This window comes from Venturia canescens, chromosome 2 (genome assembly GCF_019457755.1).
Source record: "Venturia canescens isolate UGA chromosome 2, ASM1945775v1, whole genome shotgun sequence".
Classification (NCBI taxonomy): Eukaryota; Metazoa; Arthropoda; class Insecta; order Hymenoptera; family Ichneumonidae; genus Venturia; species Venturia canescens.
The window spans coordinates 27,830,349-27,855,779 of NC_057422.1; the positions used below are offsets into that span (position 1 = coordinate 27,830,349).

General features: G+C 39.8%; 1 protein-coding gene across 6 annotated transcripts in view; it reads left to right on the forward strand.

Annotated features, from left to right (window-relative positions):
• Nucleotides 1-25,431, forward strand: part of brun (trafficking protein particle complex subunit brun) — a 595,546-nt gene that overhangs the window by 484,031 nt on the left and 86,084 nt on the right. For 3 of the 6 annotated variants that reach the window (XM_043411897.1, XM_043411900.1, XM_043411901.1), the window contains exon 10: nt 171-348. The exons of 2 other annotated variants lie outside the window; for them this stretch is intronic. In XM_043411897.1, coding sequence (XP_043267832.1) covers nt 171-348 — 178 coding nt within the window. Of the gene's footprint in view, nt 1-170; nt 349-1,336; nt 1,586-25,431 lie in introns of all 6 variants that reach the window. One more of the 6 variants, XM_043411898.1, reaches the window with a different exon arrangement.

Here is a 25,431-nt window from a genome sequence, read left to right on the forward strand (position 1 = left end):
ATGTATGTGCGGAATCGTCGTATTAATCTCGAATATTGAAACCCAAACGAAATGCATAATTACCCAAAGCTTTATGTAAATCCATCCAATTGATTTTTAATTATAAAATAAACATTAAACACCTCACATTTCAATGTTGACACTCTTCATACCGTTTAATTTTACAACAGCTCAATGAAGCCGGCGATGAAGTGGAACTAAAAAAGCTGTGTGCTGAGCATATTGCTTCTTTGGTTGATCTGCGATGGCAATTATTTGGCACTGAACTCACGGGAAAAGCAACCCTTTCGGGTATAACTTTAACTCAAGACATGCTGGATCTCGTGCGAATGAGCCCGTTGCAATGGGGTACGTATTCAATTCATGAAAAAATTCATTTCCAGCGATTTTTCGAAGCCTGTAGATTAGGGTGATGCGAAGAAATCGATATTTTTTTTCGGAGCTCGAACGGAAATAGGTAGTACATCAATTCGAAGTGATTTTTTCAAATTTTCGATTAAAAAAAAATTTTTTAGATAATGATCAAGCCACTTTTCTTTTTTACGTTTATCGTTCGTATATAGATTTTTGAGAGAAATAATTCAAACAAAATTTGTAGGATGTGTGGGAGGAGTCGTTGGGCAGGAGTTGAGTACTTTTGGATGTCTGTGGAATCGTTGGGCGGGTCTGTGTCTGTGTGTGTGTGTGGGCGCGCGTGCGTGGAAGCACTATTAGAGGTGTGTGTAATCGTTAGGTGTGGCTGGAGCATCTTTGGATGTGTGTGGAATAATTGTGCCGGCGTCCGGCCCTTTTAAATGTGTGTGGAATTAAATTAAATTTAAATGTGTCTGTCGTTGGGCGGATCCGGAGCATCTTTGGGTTTAGTGTAGTTTTCCCAACATATATAAATTTTTAACAATTTTCGCATTTATCTTCAAAACCACTGGTTCTGAACAAAAATTGTATAGACCCAAAAATGTCCATTACTAAATGGCCTACAACTTTTATTCAAAAACATTTTTCTCTAGCGTCAGCATTTATCGCAATAAACGCGAAAAACTTTGAGAAAATCGTTTTGCCTATCATATTTGTAATCAGCGCTGTTGTGCCCGTACATCCCACTCATTAAAACAAATTAAGCACTCTCAGCGCAAACGCAGCAATGGCGAAATATCGATGCTCCCGAATGAACGCATCGACCCTTGATGTCAACGTCGAAACTTCCATAAGGAAATCTAGGTTATATTCGCACGAGAAAGGGGAAATCCTCGATCTATAAATTTACCAACTAACCAAAATTCGACAGTCTTTGACGATAATTGTAACGATTGGTTCGCGGATACAACATTGGTGGCAGCGGTGGGATTGCCACAACTCGAGAAATCCGACACGTCTATGATAGTCAAACGGGAGGAATTCAAATTGCTGAGGAGCACCGATAATTCTAGAAAAGTCGATAAATCGAACGGACGTTCGATTACTGATCATCGCATCCAAGGCAGACCGATCTACGTCAAGATTCAACCCAAAATACGACTGTGGAGCAGGAGCGGAGAAAATTCAACACGGCAACGAATCCGAACATCATGCTAGCGATCATCTTACCGTAAGTGACGGAACATTATCAAATTCTGCTAAAGCCAGATCGTATGTAAAAATGTATATGTCAGACGACGAGTACGCTGAACGTCTCAAATTACCGGGAGTTAGTACTATCTCACGATCGCTCAATTCATTTTTCGACGATAAACTCGACTAAAATCGCGAAAAAAGAAACGAAACCACCCCGCACAATAGAAGACGACGAAGTAGCGCCCAATCTTTAAATCGATCTCCTAAATCGGACGACGATTATTTAGTCGCGGAAAATACGCCGGAAAATTCGGTATTAGAATCCACTTCTGACCCTCTAGTATCAACAATGGTTGAAACCGTAAATTCAGACAGAACGGGAGATAATCAGAATTCCGGAAATCCCAGAAACAGTCGAAATAATAATTTTGGAAATCCTGGAAATAATAGTGAAAATAATAGAGGAAATAATTCTCAAAATTCCTCCCCAAATCACTCGTGAACTAACAGATTACGAGGCACAATATCTCTTAAAGAAGCACGTAGTTTAATTCCTCGATTCGATGGTTCAAAACCGGAAAAAGCGCGAGAACTTATATATTCTTTTGCTCACGTCAATAAACATATTTTAGAGGAGGACCGAGAGATTCTCCTGGAATCCGTTCTAACTACTAAATTAACTGGTAAAGCTCGAGCAGAAGTAAGGTATAAAAATATTCCAGATTTTGAAAGTTCAAATCCGTTATGTTAGAAAAATTCTGCGGTACGAGAACCGTAGGAGCCATTCAAACAGAGTTGTATTCTTGCCGACAAAGATTTAACTAATCAGTAAAAGAATTCGGAAGAAGAGTAGAAGATACAATGATGGAATTAATCGACGCGAGCATAAAAAAGCACTCGACTATGATCGAACAGATGGCGGTAGAAAAGCACATACGCGAAGTAGCCCTTTTGAGTTTCCCTCAAGGTCTGAAACGTGAATATCAAACAATTATTAAAGCTAGGGCATACTTAACCCTTAACGAAGCAACAACAGCCGCGATTAACGAAGAGAAAATACAGCAGGGGATTCGAAGAGAACCCGGAAATAATACAGTTACTTACAATAGGTGTAATAAAAAGTGTCACATTGCGCGCGACTGTAGGAGCTCGGGGAATAAAAACGGTAATAATGGTAACTACCATCAGCATAACCAAAATAAAAGCATAAATTCCGTCTTCTGCAATTATTGCAAAAAAACAGATCATTTCTATGATGATTGATAGAACAGGAAAAATAAAAATGGCGATCAACGAGGAAATAACCAGAATAACCAAAATAGGAATCAAGAAAACAGACGAAATAATAATAATCAAAATAATCGCGGAAATCAAGAAAACAGGGGTAATAGCCGAGGCATAAAGAAAACAATTGGGTTACTGAAATTAAGTCTCCTCGAGCGGACGGCTTCGCGAAACAATGCGCGCGTTAGCTGTCTGGAGACCGAGCGGGCTACAGGCTCATCCACAGCTCAGGCGGAAAAAACGCAAATAAAATTTGGAATAAATTCTTTTGATTCCTGGGGAATGGCTAGCGATTTTTATATCACGTCACCGCATGCTATAAATTCAGCTCTTCTCTTGAAAGCTGATACGGGGGCCCAATGCAGCATAATTAAAAGGGGCGTTCTAAAAGAAGATATCGAAATAATTGATGAAACCGTCGAACTGACAGGCGTCGGAGGAAGAGCCTTCAACGCCCTGTGTAAAGTCATTCTCGAAATCGAAACGCCTGCCGTCAACATTCTTCATGGATTTTTCGTTGTCGATAACGACGTTCCAATTAAAACGGATGGAATATTGGGACTCGATTTCATGAAAAAACACAAGGTCGATATATTGGGTGGCCGCATAATCAAAATATATAGCCACGTCGAGCCTTTGGTGAACGGTTCGGAGAAATTGAAATTACCCCCTAAAGTATTCACTACGTAATTGCTAAAAAAACTTGCAGTAGGATGCGTATCAGCCCGCGAAATCAAAAAAGGAGTAAAAATCGGGCAAGAAATAGTTGCTGAAAGAAGAATGACTCTTCCAATCACTTTTCTAAACACTCTAGATCGGGGAATCAGCATAGACAGACCCATTCTCGAAATAGAAGAAATTGATGGTGTTATTGACCGAGAAAATGTTCAAAAACTTAACGTTGGAAAATTCTCCCATCACCGAGGAAATCTACGTTGTCAACGCCGAAAAAAAAGGTAACAGAGTAAGTCAAATAATGATGCAAATTGGCGAACATTCGCACCTTAACAAAGTAGAAGAAAAATTTTTACAAGAATTTTGCCAGTAATCCGGAGATGTATTCCACCTGGAAGGAGAATCATTAGGAAATATGAGCTTAGTGGAACATTGCATCTACACGAAAAAGGACACCGTACCAGTCAATATTCGATCGTACTGACTGCCCGAGAATCATAAACAAGAAGTGATGACTCAGATGCAGGAAATGCTTAAAGCGGGGAATAATTAGGCCAAGCAGAAGTCCACGGAACGCACCACTACCAGTGGTTCCTAAAAAAGCAGACGCTTAAGGTAACATCGAAAAGAGAGTCGTAGTCGACTTCAGAAAATTAAACGAGGCCAGTGAGGGAGATTCTTACCCCCTACCCAATATCACCGAGATTTTGGATAAATTAGGAAGAGCTAAATACTTCACGACGCTCGATCTCGCCTCTGGATTTCATCAAATCCCGATGGCAGAAGAGGATAAACAAAAGACTGCTTTTTCAACACCGTTGGGCCCACTACGAATATAATCGAATGCCCTTCGAATTAAAAAACGCACCATCGACCTTCTAAAGATTGATGGACGCCGTTTTAGCAAGTCTTCAAGGTCTCAAATGTTACGTATATCTGAACGATATCGTAATTCACGGATCAAGTTTCAAGGAACACAACGACCGACTACGAGAAGTCTTCGAACGGTTAAGAGAAGCTCAATTAAAAGTACAACCGAAAAAATGCCAATTTCTGAGAAAAGAAACGCAATACTTGGGTTACATCATCACAGAAGCGGGAGTGAAATCCGATCCGGAAAACATCAAAGCGGTAAAAAATTTTCCTGCACCAAAAAACGTCAAAGAAATTCAATCGTTTCTAGGCCTTGCAGGATACTATAGAAAATTCATTGAAGATTCCTCAAAACTCGCAAAACCGCTTACGGAATTGATAAAAAATTCGAATGGAATGAACATACGCAAGCAGCTTTGGAAAAATTAAAGGAAACTCTTAGTACCGCACCAATCCTGCAATATTCCGATTTTACCAAGACAGTCATCGTCACAACAGATGCATCGGATAAGGCGATAGGAGCCATCTTGTCGCAAGGAAAAATAGGAGAAGATTTGCCAATCTGCTATGCAAGTCGAACTTTAAATAAAGCAAAAATGAATTATTCAGCAACAGAAAAGGAAATGCTAGCGATCGTTTGGGCAGTAAATCAATTCCGCCCGTACATCTACTATGGAACAGAATTTACCATCGTCACCGATCATCAACCTCTCACCTGGTTATTTAACGTAAAAGATCCAGGATCCAGATTAATGCGGTGGAGGATAAAATTGGAAGAGTACACATACAAAATCGAATATAAAGAGGGAAAAAAGAATACAAATGCTGACGTACTGACTGAGTCGCATATACGCGATCACGCGCAGTCAAAACAAAAACACGAATTAGCTGCAAAAAAGAGGGAGAGGAAGGCCGCGAAAAATCAGGGCCAACGCGACTCCATCTTCTTCAACTATTCCAGTCTCTTCGGACAATCAGTCCAGCCCTAATCATAATGGCCGACTTGATAATCAGCCGAGTGTGGCTGAAGATGAAAATGAGATGCCCAAAATGGACAGCGACGAAGGAGATAGCGAGAGTGAAACCGAACACCTCGACTCCGACGCGACGAGCCCGCCAGAAAGAGACAGAAAAACGATACTACGAGAGTATCATAACACGCCTCTGGGGGGATACCCTGTAATAAAAAGAATGACGCAACGAATTCAAGAAAAGTATCGCTGGCCGGGAATGAAAAAGGAAATAAAAGAATACGTAGCGAAATGCGACAAATATCAACAGAATAAAGTAACGAAATTAAATCGAGCACTGATGATTATCACTGACACTCCCGAAAGAGCATTTGAAAAATGCGCAGTCAATAGTGGACCTCTACCCGAAATCGACCGGAGAAAGAAATATATTCTAACAGCTCAATGTCCATTAACAAAAATTTCCGAAGCAATTCCGTTAGAAAATCAGGAGAAGTAGCAAGGGCATTGACCACTCGGATCATTTACCAGCATGGACCTCCTCAAACCATCCTCTCTGATCAGGGAACGAATTTTCTGAGCGACGTTTTTAAAGAAACGTGTAAATTGTTACGCATCAAGAAAATTCAAACAACCGCATATCATCCAGAGTCAAATAGAGCATTGTAAATATCCCATCGTACTCTGGCAAAATATTTGAAATATTTTGTTCAAAAGGATCAAAGAGATTGGGATTTATGGTTACCACACGCCATGTAGATACACAGTACAACACCCCATTCATCTACAGGATTCACCCCGTATGAATTGAATGATTGATTGATTACATTTATTAATGCCCTAGCGAGCTATGGGGCACATTAAAGATGGCTTACATGATAGATTACAGAGCAATAGAAAACAAAAAATAAAATAAGCAAAGTAAGGCAGAAACTAAACTATAAAGAACTAAAAATACTTAGAGTAGAATAAAAACTAAATTTGATCCAGAAGGGCTAACAAGAATTACTGACGAGAGGTAAAAGGTGAGCAAGATGAAAATAAGAGTAGGAGTAGTATAATTATATTAAAGCGTAAAAGTGCAAATAATATGAAAAAGTAAGAAATGCAGGAAGATAACCAGCAAACAGAGTGAGTACCCTAGGATAGAAAATAATGCAAAATCAAGTTTCTTAGTTAAAAAGGAACCTGAAGAGCCTAGATTTAAAGCAGGAGAGGGTAGCAGAGGCAGTAATGGATATCGGCAAGGAGTGCCAAAAATAGATACCCGAGAGAACAAAAGAGTTCCGCAGGGTTGTGGTCCTAAAATGGGGAATGGAAAAGGTGGAAGGTACAGATTGACGAGACGGCCGTAGAGAAGGAGGTGCCCGAATGTACAACTCATTCAAATAAGCAGGCGAATTGCCTTCAATCACATTAAAGGTGGTAATCTCAAGAAAATAGAGATGACGAGAGGACAGACTGAGCCAACCGAGCTCGCGTGTATAGGGCGAAATGTGGGAGTCACGCCGGAGATCAAATATAAATCTGATGGTGCAGTTGAAGACACGCTGAAGAATGGTATTAAGCTCATCAGTCAGGTCAATGAAAACAATACAACAGTAATCCACGATCGGAAGAATCAAGGTAGAGACCAAGGTGACTCGAAGGTTAAATGGCAGGGCAGACCTGTGATATTTAAGCTTGTAAAGTATGAAATGAATACGTTTGGAGAGCGAAAGAATGTTTTATGCCAAGAGAGATTAGAAGTGAACGTTACACCTAGATTTCGAACCTCATTCACAAAGGGGAGGGACTCACTGTGAACAGTGATTTGTGAGAGTTGAGCAAAATTGAGCCGATTTATGTACATGCCGCTACCGTGCACAGTGATCTTACAAGGAAACATAGGGAGGTCGACCCCTCCGATTTTGATCTAATTTATATATATTGTAGTACATCGAAAACTAAGAGACACGTATTTTTTCTTATCGGCCCATAAACGGTTTAACGGGGTGAAAACAACCCCCGAAGATGGGCACCTCACGGGGTGGTTTCTCAGTTTTGCATATAAGCGCTTTAGGTATTCGAATGAAACCAACGCTAAAATATTTATATTGATAAATCATCGAAAACGCGCCTAAGACTTTTTAGGGGAAAGGGTTTTTAAGGGGTGAACAACCTCTAATTCGAAAATTTTATTCTGTACCATAAAAACTATTCTTCCGATTCGAACGGTACCAACTGCATTTTGTACAGGTCGAAAAATTAGTTGATACGTGTTTCGGGGTTTTTCGGAAAAATTCGGTTTTAAGGGGGTAAATCACCCCTTTCGTCGTGATACCTTATATCATTATAAAAACATTTTTATTCTTAATTATATTGTTGTACGGTAGCACAACAACTTATATATATTATTGTAATGTGTTCAAACTCAAAAATACATATTCAACTACCATCATAATACGTTAATATAGTTTTCAGATTTATTATTAGTTTTTATAGTCCGTGCAGTAATGGTATTTATCAAAAAAGTGTTGTAAGCAAAGTAATTTCTTACACCACGAACATCTTATTATTGCCAATTTCTCACAACCTTGAACATCACATTGAGGTGTCGATGATTGTCCGAAAGAAAATTTGACAGGGTTGACAAATTCTTCAGTTTTATCGCTTGTAAACCCCTTTTGTACCAAGCATATCGAAACAAATTTTGATACCTTGGAGAAGACAACTGATTATGAGATAAAGATTGCAATTTGATTATATTATTTCTTAAAGGTAGTTTGAAATCATAATCCTGTATTGTGGATTATTTCATGTGTCGTAGATTTATTTTTACAATCTATTCTTACGCTTTCGGGTTTTGGGGCTACGAATAGCCATCTACCTTCTTTTTCTAGTGCGATTATTAATGTTTTCTCGAGTTTTACAATTCGTTGATAACAAGATAGTTTTTCGGGATTATTTCCTAAATAAACCGCTATTTCGCATGGCGTATTGCCGTTTATTGTTTGTAGTGATTGTTTAGGTTTATAATAATAAATATTGTCGACTTTTCTGGCTTTGTTTAAATCTTCTTCAGACATTGTTATATACATTCTTTTGTAGTTGTCAACGATTATTATTTTAGATGTAGTTTCTATGAATTGGAACTGATTTTCATTGTTTTTCGTAGGTAGTGGGTAGACTTTGTTGACTTTCAAAATTGAACTTGCGATTGAAGGGAATTTTATGATTAGAACAAATCGTAGTTTTGCTGTATAGCTAGTGATTTCTGCTTTTTTCAGTAAGTTAGTTATTTCACTACTCTTAATGATTGTTGGAAAGTTTAATCCTTTAGGAATGTAAGGAGTTGCTTCTATTAAATAGTCGGCTAATTGTTTAGGTGAAATTATCGTAGGGTTTATTGTTCCCTTGTAAATTTCTGTTAAAAAGTTTGCTAGTTGATTTACGTCGCTTGTAAAAGCTTCGACTGTCGCTGTAAATACGTTTATATTTTCGTCTATCATTTGTTTCCTTTTTATTGTTGAAAATTGACCTTCTACCGTGTTTTTAATTCTTTCTATCATATGCATTAAATTGTCCATTTTGTCTATTATTTCGGAAGTAGATTCGTTGTAGAGTTTTAGTGTAGATTGTAGAATTTGTACATTTTCTTTTAGCATATCTTCGTCAGTTTTTTGTCTTGTTATTATGTCGTCAATGTTTTTATCGATTTTTTCTGCGTCATCATGGTCGAGATTCCCAGTTATTGCTTTGATTACTGATCCTAGACCGTTAATTAATCCCCTTTTGTTTCTATTTTCTCCCGTGCCTACGAAGTTGTATATTGCTGTTATTGAGGAACTGACTTTCTCCAATAATGGTTTTAATGTGCTGTCTACGGTGGAACATAGTGAATCGTCTGTCGTTTTGTTGCATATTTTTTCCATAGTTTCTAGTGTTTTGAATAAATCGTCTGCTTTTCTTTCCATATAGTGTAGATCCATGTGGATTACTAATTTCCATGTTCCTTTTACCAAATATAATGATCCTATTTCCTCGAAGTATATTCCTGGCGATGTTTGAAATTTGTTCATTGGGTATTCATTGATTACCGATGATTCGATCCCTCCTACGACTGTTATTGCGTTCGCACACCTGTAATGGGTTGTTTGAGTTAGTCCCTAGTCGATCGGTACGGTAGAAATCAACTTATCGCGATGTCGGTAAGTGCGTCGGGTGGCTATTGTAGGATATTTCTTTTCTCGTGTGTTTGAAAGGATTTTGACCCCTATTTTCTGTTTCTTTTCCGACTACTTGTCAATTCGCTGAATTTGCGTTTTGAAATACCCGTTCGTCTTTGATTTTACCGCGAATGTCTTCCGTATTCACTTAGTGTACTAACGTTTTTGAGTGCGTTTCATTCCAAGTAAAATGGCCAATATTGTCCATATTAATTTGAGACAAGCGATGTATTTCGTCGTAGCGTAAACCCGCCGTACGGAAGTGTCGGTAAGTTTAAAATAAAGTGAATTGTGTATAGATATGGATCTATATAATGAATTTATTTTTAATTTTTTAACATGTTTCTTCTTTCTTTTCAGCGCGTTTTGTATGGGCCCCCTTTGCCGAAACGGCGTCGTGGCACCATTCTGGAGTTTGCGGCACGTGTTTTCCGTGAGGAATTTATTGTAAGTTATTTTCATTTATTTTATTTATTTTTACTTGTATAATTTCCTATTTTATTTAATTCCCTTTTCCTTTTTTGTTGCAGGAATTTATTGAGGATTTTGCGAGTTCCGTCGGTATTGTCGGGCTGAGCCGAAAGACGAGTTCGGTCGGCCCCGGGGAATCGAGGGGTTCGACACTCGTTTCATCCGTTGGATGTTTGAAGGGCGGTGGGGCCAGCTACACCCGGAAGATGACTGGGATCATCCGGCTTGGTCTCACCCTTTGGATGTTGCCACTGCTTATGATGCAGACTAGCTAATTTTTATATTTTCAACTTATTTTCTTTTGTAATTTTAAGCTTTGTAATTTAATTTGTAATTTAAGCTTTGTCTGGTTTAATAAATCAACAATACTTTGTTTTGGTTTTACAAATTCTCGTTTATTCATGTTTATTTAGTGCGTCCCTTTAGTATTATCTGAATTATCATTATTATCTTATTTTATTATTATTATTGTGTGTTTCGTAGATGCATGTGTATAGCTGGGTACATAAATCTCTTGCCCATATGTTTTATTTGCCGGTTTTACTTTTTCAATTTGTCGCGCATGAAGTACCGCGTAGAGTTAGCGGTTACCGAACAGCGGTTTTTATGTCTGCTGTGATACCGACGAGGCTTACTGCGGTCGGCTAGTGGGTAACGTAGGGCTTGATCCGCTCCACGTGTACTCGGACGGTTTTGCGTCCCCTGCCGATACTGTAGTTCCCTGATGAATCCTTGTTTTTATTTCAAACGGTCCTGTCCATTTTGGCGTTAATTCCGCTGACCTGCCTCGACGAACTGTTGGGTCGAGCAGCAGTACTTTATCGCCAACGCGATATTCGATGTTTTTTGCCGTTTCCGCTATTTTCTCCTTTTTTTCACTAATTTCTCTCTCGCGACTTGCCAAGTCGCCCGGAGTCATTCTCGAAGTTCGGCTGCATAGTCGTCGTACGAATATGTGGTTCTTGGCGGCTCTTTGAATGCAGTCGGTAGAACAGGTTTTTGACCATACCTCAATTCATACGGGGTAAATCCTGTAGATGAATGGGGTGTTGTATTGTATGTATTGTAACGTAATATTTTCCCCGATGGGTACGATCACGTCCCTTCTCAGCTCACCCGTCTCGTCCTCTCGCACCACTCTCCGGCCATGAGAGTGAATTGGGCGCCAGGTACGAAGTACTCAGAAAGGTAGAGGGGGGGATCCTTGGGGAAGAGGTAGCAATTCGCAACGCAAAAAAAATAAGCCAAGACAAAGCAGAATTCGGGACCTTTTTCAGGCTTTATTCAAAGTGACCGAATAAGTTCGAATACAGCAAAAGAGATAAATTATAACCGGGTTGGACTCAATACAAAATAAAGTTTGAGTGAAATTAATTCGGGGGGGCATCAGGTCGCAAAACTTTGACCGCTCGCGCAGTAATGAGGGACTTCGCGCGGGGCGCGCCCGAATTCATCGAGTAATAACGTGGTTAACGATTCGCCTCGTGGTCTCCCGGGTGCCGTAGGTAATCGACAACCGATGCTCTGGCGTGCAGGCAAAAGGTAATCAGCCGTCCGCCAGGCGGATGCTCTAGGTAAAAGGTAAAAGGTAAGCAACGCCAGAACAGCCGGCGCCCTAGGTAATCCAAGGTAAAAGGTAATTGGCACCCGTTCGATCGCGAGGAATCCGGCGATACGCGACGAAAGGTAACCGAAGGTAACAGCGGGACGAACTTCGGCCAAGCGCGAGGTAACACCGAAGTTCCCGCGCGTTCAGTGGAGGTAATACGAGCTGACACGAATAAAGAATGCGATAAAATAGGGATAATGAGCGTCGGATTAATATTGGCGAAGATAACAGAGATGATGCCATAATACAAGGTAATAATGCTCACAGAAAAAGGTAACAGAAAAGACGGTAAGCATCACACGAAATAGAGAAAGAGCAATATAGGCGAAGGTAAAAATAACGGTTGAAAAAGATTAGATACGAAAGACAAAATATAACGCCGTATAAACGATGCTCGCCAGCGCGAGCGAGAGAGACAGAGCGCAAACAAACGCGAGGTAACGTGCTCGCTAGAGCCTCGGCGCGTGCAGGGAGAGAGAGAGAGAGAGAGAGAGGCGTCGTCGCGTGGAATATTCCAGCGCGTACGACGCAATTTCACCAAGACTCGAATTCTATGATTGACTCTACATTAGCGCGAAACTTTAAAGAATTTACTGAGACCAAATTAATAACGAAAAACTGATCAAGCTGAGCCCTTCAAAACGACAATATCAAAAGACGGGAAACACGGGAAGTATCGGCCGCAATCTCGCTCGATACCTCGCTCTCATGCCCCCCTAAAACGCAACATAAACTATAAAAACCGGAACTATATTCCGAAACAATAAGAGAAAAGAAAAGGGCTCGACTAGATCAGTGAATTCGGTGGAGATAACGAGTTGGACTTATCGAGGAACGCTCGCTGCACAAAGGGGTGGTCGTTGGACTCGACTGGACGCTGACTCACCGGAATGATGTTCGGAACTCGACTGATTGTGCGTGCGAGCGGTCCTCGCGATTCGGCGTTGTCCCCACCACCGGGCCCCGGTACGGCAGCGCTCTCACGCTGGGCGCGAGCCCGAGCGCGAACTCTTGGCTCGCGCTTTCGCGCGGGATTTTCAAATGAGGAGCGCGCAATGAACGTAATTGTGGTTACGCCTTTTGCCTGAACAGATTAATAACAACTCACCTCTTGTCCTCACCTTCCTCGCTCACTCGGAACACTCCTCTCGACTTGATAGCCGTGATCCGGGTGTCTTTCCTCTTGGGGATCCGGCGGGCAGCTCTGGAAGGACGAGGGGAGGCCTCCCTCACGATTCCGGACGTCTCGGAGACGTGGTGGGCCCACAAAATAAACCACCAGGTACAACAGCACCTCGCCTCCAGAAAAACTCCCCCAGATCCCACCTGACGAGGCGCCGGTTCACACGGACTGTGACACCCGAATCCACGGTAGTGCGGGCGGTGCAACTCTGGGTTGCTAGAGCGGGAAAGACACGGGCGGCGTTCAAAATATGGCCTATGCCAGCGTGCTCTTTCAGCCGCCCGCAAGTCGAGAATGTTATTCGATGCTCGGTGACGGTGTGAGAGGGGTGATCCTTATGAGCGAGATCGGCTCAGACAATCGGCGAGCCTCAAGCAAAATAATACTGATGAGGGGGGGGGGGGGGGACCCCGGCGGGTGGCAACCCCAAATCACTCCACTATCACACGAAGCTGTCAAAACAAACGTCATTAGGGCTCAAAACAGGCAAACTAAAATTCTCTCTCTCTTCTTTGCACGCGGAGGTAACAGAAGGTAACACAGGTAAATTTCGCTAGCAAGGTAATACACGGGTTAATAAACTACTACTTAAAGATACGTGACGCTGAGTCTCGTTCCGAACATCGCCCAGTGAGTCGAGGGGCGTCCAATCATGGACCGTAAATCCGGTCCACTGGTCGACACAGATCGTACGAGTGGCGGGGCAGAAATGTCACGTCACAGTATACATGGCGTATGGTTGCCATAAGTCCCAATCCCTTTGATCCTCTTGAATGAAATGTTTTAAATATTCTGCTCATGTGCGATGGGATCTTTCCAATGCTCTGTTTGATTGTGGATGATATGCGGTTGTTTGAATTTTCTTGATTCGTAGTAATGTGCACGTCTCCTTAAAAACGTCGCTCAGAAAATTCGTTCCCTGATCGGAGAAAATGGTTTGAGGAGGTCCATGCTGGCAAATGATCCGAGTGGTCAGTGCCCTTGCTACTTCTTGTGCCTCCTGATTTTCTAACGGAATTGCTTCGGAAAATTTTGTTAATAAACATTGTGCTGTTAGAATATATTTATTTCTCCGGTCGGTTTCGGGTAGAGGTCCTACTATATCGACCGCTCATTTTTCAAATGCTCTTTCTGGAGTATCGGTAAAAATCATCGATGCTCGATTTAGTTTCGTTACTTTATTCTTTTGACATTTGACGCATTTCGTCACGTATTCTTTTATTTCTTTTTTCATTCCCGGCCAACGATACTTTTCTTGAATTCGTTGCGTCATTCTTTTTATTCCAGGGTGTCCTCAGAGAGGCGTGTCGTGATACTCTCGTAGTATTGTTTTTCTGTCTCTCTCTGACAGGTTCGTCGCGTCGGAGTCGAGGTGTTCGGTTTCACTCTCGCTATCTCCTTCGTCGCTGTCCACTATGGGCGTCTCATTTTTATCTTCAGCCACACTCGGCTGATTATTAAATCGGCTATTATGATTAGGGCTGGACCGATTGTCCGAGAAGGCTGGTGTTGTTGCGGAAGATGGAGGCGCGTCGATGCTAATTTTTTGCGGCCTTCCTCTTCCTCCTTTTTACGGTTGATCAATGTTTTTATTTTGACTGCGTGTGATTGCATATATGCGACTTAGTGTGTCAGCATTAGTGTTCTTTTTGCCTTCTTTATATTCGATTTTATATGTATATTCTTCCAATTTTATTCTCCACCGCATTAATCTGGAGTCTGGATCTTTTACATTAAATAACCAGGTGAGGGGTTGATGGTCGATAACGATAGTGAATTTCGTACCGTAAATATATGAGCGGAATTGATTTACGGCCCAAACAATTGCCAGCATTTCCTTTTCAGTTGCTGAGTAGTTTCTTTCCGCTTTCTTTAGAGTTCTGCTTGCATAACAAATTGGTAAATCTTCCCCTATTTTTCCCTGCGATAGGATGGCTCCGATAGCCTTGTCCGATGCGTCGGTGGTGACGACGAACGGCTTCGTGAAGTCGGGATATTGAAGTATTGGTGCGGTGCTGAGTGTTTCTTTTAATGTCTCGAACGCTGCCTGTGTATGCTCATTTCACTCGAATTTTATGTCCTTTTTTGTCAGCTCTGTTAATGGTTTTGCGAGTTTGGAAAAATCTTGAATAAATTTCCTATAGTATCCTGCGAGTCCCAGGAATGATTGGACTTCTTCAACATTTTTTGGCGAGGGAAAATTTTTTACAGCCTTGATTTTCTCCGGATCGGGTTTCACTCCCACTTCTGTGATGATGTGACCCAAATATTGCGTTTCTTTTCTCAGAAATTGGCATTTTTTCGGTTGTACTTTTAATTGAGCTTCTCTCAACCGTTTGAAGACATCTCGTAGTCGTTCGTTATGTTCGTTGAAGCTTGATCCATGAATTACGATGTCATCCACATATACGTAACATTTGAGACCTTGAAGACCTGCTAAAACGGCATCCATCAATCTTTGGAAGTTCGGTGGTGCGTTTTTTAGTCCGAAAGGCATTCGATTATATTCGTAATGGCCCAACGGTGTTGAAAAAGCGGTTTTCTGTTTGTCTTCTTCCGCCATCGGAATTTGATGAAATCCAGAGGCAAGATCGAGTGTGGTGAAGTATTTTGCTTTTCCCAATTGGTCCAAGATTTCTGTGATATTGGGCAGAGGGTAAGAATCTCCCTCGGTGACCTCGTTCAATTTTCTGAAGTCGACAACGACTCTCTTTTTAATGTTACCTTGAGCGTCTGCTTTTTTAGGAACGACCAGTAGTGGCGCGTTCCACGGACTTCTGCTTGGCCTAATTATTCCGGCTTTAAGCATTTCCTGCGTCTGAGTCATCACTTCTTGTTTATGATTCTCGGGCAATCTGTACGGTCGGATATTGACTGGTACGGTGTCCTTTTTTGTATAGATACGATGTTCCACGAGGCTTGTATTTCTCAGAGTTTCTCCTTCCAGGTGGAATACACCTCCGAATTCCTGGCAAAATTCTTGTAGAAATTTTTCTTCTTCTTTGTTGAGGTGCGAATGTTCACCAATTTGCATCATTATTTGACTTACGTTGTTACCTTTTTCTTCAGCGTTGGCAACGTAGATTTCCTCAATGGGAGAATTTTCCACGTTGAGTTTTGGGGCGTTTTCTTGATCAGTAACGTCGATTTCTTCTATTTCGAGAGTGGGTCTATCTATGCTAATTTCCTGATCTAGAGTGTTTAGAAAAGTTATCGGAAAAGTCATTCTTCTTTCAGCGACTATTCTTTGCCCTATTTTTACTCCTTTTTCGATTTCACGGGCTGATACGCATACTACTGCTAAATTTTTTGCTTTTACGTAGTGGACGCTTTCGGATCGGGGAGGTAATTTTAATTTTCCCGAACCGTTGATCAAAGGTTCGACGTGACCGTAAATTTTAATTATTTGGCCACCCAGTACGTCGACTTTGTGTTTTTTGATAAAATCGAGTCCCAATATTCCGTCCGTTTTAATTGGAACGTCGTTGTCAACGACGAAAAATCCATGAAGGATGTTGACGGCAGGTGTTTCGATTTCGATGATTACCTTGCACAGAGCGTTGAAAGCCTTACCTCCTACGCCGGTCAGTTCGACGGTTTCATCGATAATTTCCGTGTCTTCTTTTAGGACGCACTTTTTTATTATACTACATTGGGCTCCCGTATCGGCTTTCAAGAGAAGAGCTGAATTTATCGCATGCGGTGACGTTATGTAGAAATCGCTAGCCATTCCCAAGTAATTGAAAGAATTGATTTCGAATCTTATCTGTGTCTTTGGCACCTGAGGTGTGAATGAGCCTGTAGCTCGCTCGGCCTCCGGACAGCTGACACGTGTATTGTTTCTCGAATCCGTCCGCTCGAGGGGACTTAGGTTCAGTGACCCAATTGTTTTCTTTTCTTCCGTATTACCTGACTGATTTTGATTTTGATTATTATTTTGACCGTTATTTGGTCTATTATTTTGATAACCTCTGTTTTTACCCCTATTTCCTTGATTTTCGCGATTATTTTGATTATTATTATTTCCTCTTGTTTTTGCAAGGAGTCTGGTGTAGGTGGTAAACGAAGAATAAGTACGCCGGTGGTGCGAGAAAAATAGTGAGGAATTTATTGTTCCGCTGTTCTATCTTAAAGTACAGTATTTGCCCGACAATTAGTGCGATTAAGCCCGATGATGAAAATGGCGAGTTGACCCGGTGTTCGTCGAGCACGTGCGAGACGAACAAGATGGACGACCGAAGCGTGCTCGTGAGAGAGAACCCGATGATTTTTGAGATATTCCGTTAAAAATGAGTCCGAGAGAATGTTCCGTTAAATGCGCAGAGTCCGTGTAATGATTTGAACCGAAAATGAATAAGAGAACCCGAATTTGATACCGAAAACTGGTGAGAAGGTGAGATGCAGTGATTAGCCGTATTGCACACTTCAGCGACCGGATCAAGACTGCGGCATCAATCATGGAGATCGATGATGAAGCCCCGCGCACATGCGCGGTATGCTTCCCCGGTCCCGTGCTAAGTACTGCCCAGGAGGTGGCGACGCCCCCCGTGAGCGCGTGAAACGAGCACCCGGCTGCTCTAATTGCACGCGCCCAAAATGTCCGAACCCGCGAACTGGCGACGCCAGCGGCGGAGCGCGAGAGCCCCGGCCCGAATTCTCTCGCGCTACCGTCGAGGCCTCGCTCAATCCTGAACACCTCTGTTTCCTTGATTTCTATTTTGGTTATTCTGATTGTTTCTTCTTTCATCGCCATTTTTATTTTTTCTATTCTAGCATACACGTGACCTGGTTTTTTGCAATAATTGCAGAAGATGGGATTTATGCTTTTATTTTGGTAATGCTGATAGTAGTTACCATTATTACCGTTTTTATTCCCTGAGCTCCTACAGTCGCGCGCAATGTGACCTTTTTTATTACACCTATTGCAAGTAACCGTATTATTTCCGGGTTCTCTTCGAGTTCCCTGCTGTATTTTCTTTTAGTCCATCGCGGCGGTGATTGCTTCGTTAAGAGTTGGATATGCCCTAGCTTTAATAATAGTTTGGTATTTGCGTTTGAGATCTTGCGCGAAACTCGAAAGGGCTACTTCGCTTATGTGCTTTTCTACCGCCATCTGTTCGATCATAGTCGAGTGCTTTGTTAAACTTGCATCAATTAATTCCATCATTGTGTCTTCTACTCTTCTTCCGAAATCTTTTACTGATTCATTAAATTTTTGTCGGCAAGAATATAACTCTGTTTGGAGGGCTCCTACGGTTCTCGTACCGCAGAATATTTCTAACATAACGGATTTAAATGTTTCAAAATCTGGAATATTTTTATATCGTACTTCTGCTCGAGCTTTACCAGTTAATTTAGTAGTTAACACTGATTCTAAGAGAATCTCTTGGTCCTCTTCTAAAATATGTTTTTGACGTGAGCAAAAGAATCTACAAGTTCTCGCGCTTCTTCCGGTTTTGAACCGACGAATCGAGGAATTAAACTACGCGCTTCTTTAAGAGACATTGAGCCTCGAAGTCTGTTATTTCGCGAGTGATTTGGCGGGGAATATTGAGAATTATTTCCTCTATTATTTTCGCCATTATTTCCAGGATTTCCGGGATTATTATTTCGACTGTTTCCGGGATTTCCGGAATTCTGATTATCTCCCGTTGTGTCTAAATTTACCGTTTCAACCATTGTTGATACTAAGAGATTTGTGGTTTCTATTACCGAATTTTCCGGCGTATTTTCCGCGTCTAAATAATCGTCTTCCGATGTCGGAGATCGATTGAAAGATTGGACGCTACTTCGTCGCCTTCTAATTTGCGAGGTGATTTCGTTTTTTCTTTCGCGATTGTAGTCGAGTTTATCGTCGAAAAATGAATTGAGCGAGCGCGAAATCAAGAGACGCGGTAGCGGCTCGACGCCAAGTATTAAAAAAAAAAAACGAAAGTGTAAAAGAAAAGTCAGCGCGAGCCCTGCCGCACTCTTATATACGCAAATATGTCGATTTATGACGTCATAACGTTTTTCAAACCGTTCTCACGGATAAACCATTGTAGTTAAAAATCTGAAAATTAGTGATAATTTTTTTTCGATTTTTCTCTTTCAATTGATCCTTATTGCAAGTAAATTCGTTTACTCAATCCCGAGATATGATGATTTAAGCAATTAAAATCGAAACGTTACTTTTGTCCCGTTTCGTTTCGCCCAGTCCACTGAACGCGATATCTCCTCTACTCGCGCCCGATCGAGCGCGAGAGACAGCGCGCGAAGACTCGTTCCCTCTCTCTCCCACTCGTCGTAACGTGGCGAGAGATCTATACGCATATCCAAAAATGTTCTCACGTTCTTTTTAATGCTACTGCACCGCTGGTTTAGATATTTGGATGCAACAAGGCGCATCTTGAAGAGAAGACATTTAGCTTTACTTTGGTAAATTCGAAAAGTCTCTACGACTTTCATTACGGGTACTACATCGTTTCAACAAACATTGATATTTTCGTTCGTTTAATTCCTTTTTCAACTGGGGCGCAAGTTCAGATAAAACAATTTGTCTCCTCAATTTTTGATATATTTTTTTTTTTTTAATTTTTCAGCGGAACCTCGAGTACATTGATTGTGGTAACTGTAGTAAAACAACGGGATTTTTTGGAAAATTCGGAGAGAAAAAATTTTACTTCTTCAATTCCAACACATTCAAATTTTATCAGATGTTTTTGCTAATTTTTGTCAACCAAAAATTTCTACATGGTACTTTAATAAATTGATCTGGAATTTTCGAAAACTATGGAGCCGTATTAGAATATACAGAGTGGAAAAAATTTCATTTTTACTTTTGATTTTTTATTATTAACCGGTTGACTAGTAAGCTTTTTTTTCTGGTTTTCGTGCCAAAACTGGCACGAGTCAATAAATTACCGAAATACATGAAAATTTGTTTCTTGGGATTTTCGAGGTTGTTGATTTCATTCCCAATCTTAATTTTCATGTAGCTACCTTCGAAAAGGATGAAAATAAGGGTTGAAAGTGAATATTTCTGATTTGGTAGCGGCATGTTTTTATATTATATTACGTGGAAAATCCAAATTTTTTAGGATGAAAATGAATAAAATTCACTATCCCCGAGGGGGTGAAAAATGAGGGTTAGAGGTAAAATTTTCAGATTTTTCAATGGGAAATTTTTGCGTTATATTACATAAAAAATGTTCGTTTTTGAGGGTACCAGATTCTTTCATCGAAGTAAAATAAAATTCGCTACCTGCGAAAGGGTGAAAAATAAGGTTCGGGGATGACATTTTTAGATTTCTTAATAGGGAGTTTTTGTGCTATATTACATGAAAATTCTGAGTTTTTTAGAACACTAGACTCTTCTATTGAAATGCATCCCCAACCCTCATTTTTCACCCCTTGGCAAATCGGGAGTTTTGGTTTATTTCGATAAAGGACGTTCATGCTCTACAAAAAACATACAGTTTCTATGTGGAAAAGCATAAAATTTCTCGTTGAAAAATCTGAAAATTTCACTCTTAAACCTTATTTTTCACCCCTTAGGGAATAGTGATTTTTTTTCATTTCAATAAAAGAGTTTCGTGTCCTAAAAAACTTGCAATTTTCATGTAATGTAAAAAACTTTCACATTGAAAAATCTGAAAATTTCACCCCCAACTCTTTTTTTTCATCCTTTCGAAAACCATCTACGCCAAGTTTGTGTGTAATTTTGACAGTGAATTTGTGCATTAAATTAGAATAACACTATCTTAATCGCAAAATCATTCTGGGAACGCTTGAAGTCACAAAACTCTTTAGCCAGTACAGTTGGAGGTGTAACATGATTCTTTGCAGAAATCGAAATTTATTCAAAATCCTTGGCTATGCTAAAATGATCTCATATTTTTTTTCTTATCTTGATCATCCTACTATGTCATTTTAGCAATAAATAATGGGTAAGGAAATTTTTCATTTACTGAAAATATAGTAAAGATCATTCGAAACTAGAGGGGCGATTTTTTAATACTTGGCGTTCTTTTTTTACTTTTTTGAAGTATAGTGCTTACGCCCGGTAACTTGAGACGTTGCGTACTCGTCGTCTGACATATAAATTTTTATATACAAACTGGCTTTGGCGGATTACAATGTTATTTAATAATGTTCCGTCACTTACAGTAAGATGATCGCTAACATGATGTTTGGATTTGTTGTCGTGTTGAATTTCTTCCGCTCCAGCTCCAGTCGTATTTTGGGTTGAATCTTGACGTAGTCAAGATAATTGAATCGGTCTGCCTTGGATACGATGATTGGTGATCAAACGTCCGTTCGATTCATCGACTTTTCTAGAATTATCGGTCCTCCTTAGCAATTTGAATTCCTTCCGTTTGACTATCGTAGACGCGTCGGGTTTCTCGAGTCGTGGCTATCCCACCGCTGCCACCAATGTTGTGTCCGCGAAGACAGTCGCGAAGGAACGAGTTATCTAGGACGAGTATTTAAAGGATTTAGGCCAAAAGAGCTGAACTCCAACTCGATACTTTTACAACAAGTTAACAATAAGTTTATTTAAGGAGTTTCGGTACAGAAGTCAAAATATTAAGAAATTGATCAAATTTGGTGATAATGTTCTTCAACGTCAAGTGCGAAAACACAAATTTTTTCAAAATTTTCTTCTACTTAGTTATCGAGTAATTACGCATTAAAGCAGATTTCTTATGCCCGGAATGTATCAAGAGACTCGGTAGAGTCTCGGGACAAGTACATTGACAGCCCTGTCGTCTGCTGGCCCGAGGCTCTTGCCGAGTATACTTTCTCTGAATAAAACGATTCGCCGTGGTGGGGGTAAAATTGGCAAGTGATTTTTTTGAATTACCGAAGTTATGAGTCATCTGAGGCTTTAAAAATTGAACTTTCAGCTAATTAAGAAATTCTCTTTCGATTGCGCCCAAAATCAACACGATCGGTGGCGTAATTGCTGAGAAAAAACTTTGCACGGGCTCAAGATTATGCAAAAGTTACTGACACATCACGAGTTCGACGTATACGTATACGCGTTTTGACGTAGTTAGTGGTAGTAGAGTTGTTGCCTCTACGCATTCTGATTGGCTCAACGATGTCGGCTCCTCCAGCTGCTAGGCCGACCGCGGGTGAGGCTCAAGTGTTAGAAGGCCTAAAATAGCGAACAGGCATTCTGTATATCTATATATGCGTTATACAGAATGCCTGTTCGCCATTTTAGGCCTTCTAACTTTTGAGTCTTACCCCGACCGCGCTCAGACTCCGTAAATATTATATATATATATAAACCATGTGTCAGTTTTCGATCATCGTATAAACAAACGGAGTTTTGTCATTATGGAATGCGTGTGGAATATATAAAAAAAAACTTTCGTCATCTAACCAAGTGCATAGTACTAAAACCTGTGGAATGCTAAACTAAACCGGTATAAAAGCAGTCGCGTAAATGTAGTCTGGTGTGTGAAAAAGAATAAAAAAAAAAAATACGCGGTGCATGTCGACGAAACTTTTTAAGATTTCATTAATTCGTTTGATTGAAAATAAGTTTATCATTTATATCATTTGTGAATATAGGTTATAAGATATCAATACATCGATACGCACATCCGAAACCACCCGAGACTTGTTTTCATACTGAACGTCATTTTGACAGGTGAGGTTATGATCCCCAAAGTGCTGTTGTGTGCGGACTCTAATTAATAAATGAAAATGGTTAGTGAAAATTGGTTAATGTATATTTTGTTAAAACTTGTGGTATACTAAACCGGTATAAAAGCGGCCGCGTAAATGTAGACTGTGATCTGTGTGTGCAAATAAAACATATAAAAAAATGCGCGATTCATATATATGTCAACGAAACTTTTCAAGATTTCATTATTTCGTTCGATTGGGAATAAGTGTCAACTGAGATAATCTTTCAATTAAACCAGAGTTCGCGGAATATTGTCCAGTGTAAATATATCATCAGTTGCGTGATTACATATCATGTGTAATAATGTAAGTCATATATACGAGTTCCCTTTGATAGCTGTGTGGTAACGAACCGGCCGGGGTTTGACGTTACGAAGTGTGGGACAAATGTAGCAAACGTTCGCATAGTTAGTGAATAATATAAATAAGGCAAATCAGTTTATCAAAATAGGTCTGGAAGTTGTAAGAAAAAATGTTCGTCAACCTATAACGTCAAATTTTCTTTTTGCGATCTGAAATATTATGGTTGATAATTAATAAAACAAGAACACACGGAACTGTTAGTATATATATAATGTAAGAAACTCCAATCGAATAAATGTTTTCTAATTTATTTCTTGTGTCATCGGTATTTTTGAATATTCCCACATTTTGCTTCCTATTGAGTTTGGCTCTGCTCTTTCCGATCCTTGTTTTGACTCCATCGGTTTGCAGCGGATCGATACATAGTATTAAATGGTTGCCTAATATGTGTCCTATAATTTTCTACTATTTCTTCATGCTGATTGTGGTAACATGATTCAAGTGGTTTCCGACTATGATCATCAATCGCACATTTTATATATCAGATTCTTAAAACAGTTTCTGGTGTTGATATAAGTGTTGTTATACTTTTTCCACCTGGTCTGTCGAGTAATAAATTTTGAAACTTCTTCCAAAAAGTCTTTGGATGCTTATTTTGCTGATGATATGAAAAGTCGTATCTTGGGAATGCTGTATGCAAACACAAATTTTGATAACAAAACTTATGGAATGACATGTATGTTGAGTATTTCCACTTTGCAAACTACAAATATGGAATTATTATAAAAAAAATTCATTCGAATAAGTCTACTGTTGCTCAGTTTTGGATGCGATCAAATATAATGCCAATCAACATCCCCAGGAACTTACAGAATTGCTGAATGCAATGTGCGCTATGTCATTTTAATGTAACATCATGACTTTTGACAACTTTTCATTATAATGCTGTAAATTCGGATCATTGACATACTGCAAAAATCTGCAAACTATACAATTTAAATACTGTGCCATTCATTTTACATTTTGACTCTAACTGTAACATATATATGAAGTAAAAAATTGATTATAAAAGTCTTCAGTTGCTCATTTATGGATAGATTTGAAATTGCTGTCTTCGAAGCTCATCGCGCAGATACATTGACTCTGAAATTTCTGTGGATAAATATATATGCGACGGATCACCTCTTATCTTTGATTATAGTAATATGTAATGGAACTTGGTTCGGCAAGGTTTTAAGTGTTCCTTTTTAAATAGTATTGAAGTTTGTATGACTGATATACAGCGAATACTTCCAAACTTTGATATTTCTGTGTTGCAGCATGTGTGCCAATCATTCAAATCATTTACTCCAACCGTATCATGTAATCTAGAAAATTTATCACAAAAGTCTTCCGCTTTTCTAAATACTTCAATTTTCCTTTTTCTACTCCATTGTGAGTTTTCGAATTTCTAAATTCATTTCTGAATTGTCCTGAAATGGTTTTCCTCCAAAACCAATGCAGGTACCTTAAACGTCTTTGAATTCTGTTGCTCTGTTGAATTAAGTTCGCTTAGTTTTTTTTGCTGCTTTGAGTTCTGGCATAATAAATGTTAGAAGTTTTCAGGTACTTTTTTTCAGCAACTATCAAACTGTGGATAATTGGATCTCAGCGGCCACTTGCAAACTTTGGAAATATATTTCATTGGGGGCACGTTTTGGATGAAATGAAATCTCTAGATTCAGAATGCAAAAGCGACATTCAAAGTGGGCAAATCTGTTGGATTTTTCGTGTCTTGAATTTGATCTATCTTTCATTTGAATTTTGAAGAAAAGGGATAAATGAAATCTGTTCTATTAAGGAAATCTTTACGTCAGTTGTTTCTTGGTATGAAGACTTGGAAAAAATCGGCAAAGGCCAAGGACAGACCGGTGACGAAATATTTCCAGTACAATTTTGACGAAAAATAGATCTTATTTCGTGGAAACCAACGTTATAAGCCGAAAATCATATTACGGCCCACAACACGCATTTCTTCATGCTCTTGGGTTCCCAATAGACAAAACATATTAGAAGACAAGGAGAAAAATCACCAAAGTCCAAGACCAAACCAGTGCCGAAATATTTTCAGTACAATTTTGAAGAAAAATTGGTCTTTTACGTGGAAACCAACATTATAAACCGAAATTCATTTCTCGGGCCTATCATCCCGGATTCCTCCATGCTGTTGAGTTCCTAATAGGCATAACATATTAGAGTATACGGAAAAAAATCGCCAAAGTTCAAGGGCAGTCTTGTGACGAAATATCTTCACTACAATTTTTACGAAAAATTGGTCTTTTATGGTGGAAACCAACTTTATAAGCCAAACATCATACCGAGGGAAAATAAGATTGGGAAAAGTACATTTATGGTCCCTTATTTGCTGATAATTTCATGAAAAAGATTATCCCATAAAAACTGTTCGTATGAGAATGGAATCTATAAAAATATACTAAGCAAATAATTCATAGAAATTTATACTAAAATCCTATAACCGTCATAACATAAATGAGGAACTTTTGAGAAAAAAGGCTTGATATCAAACCGTAAACTTCCCCTAGGGAAAAAAAGGTTGGGACAAGTACATTGATGGTCTCTTGT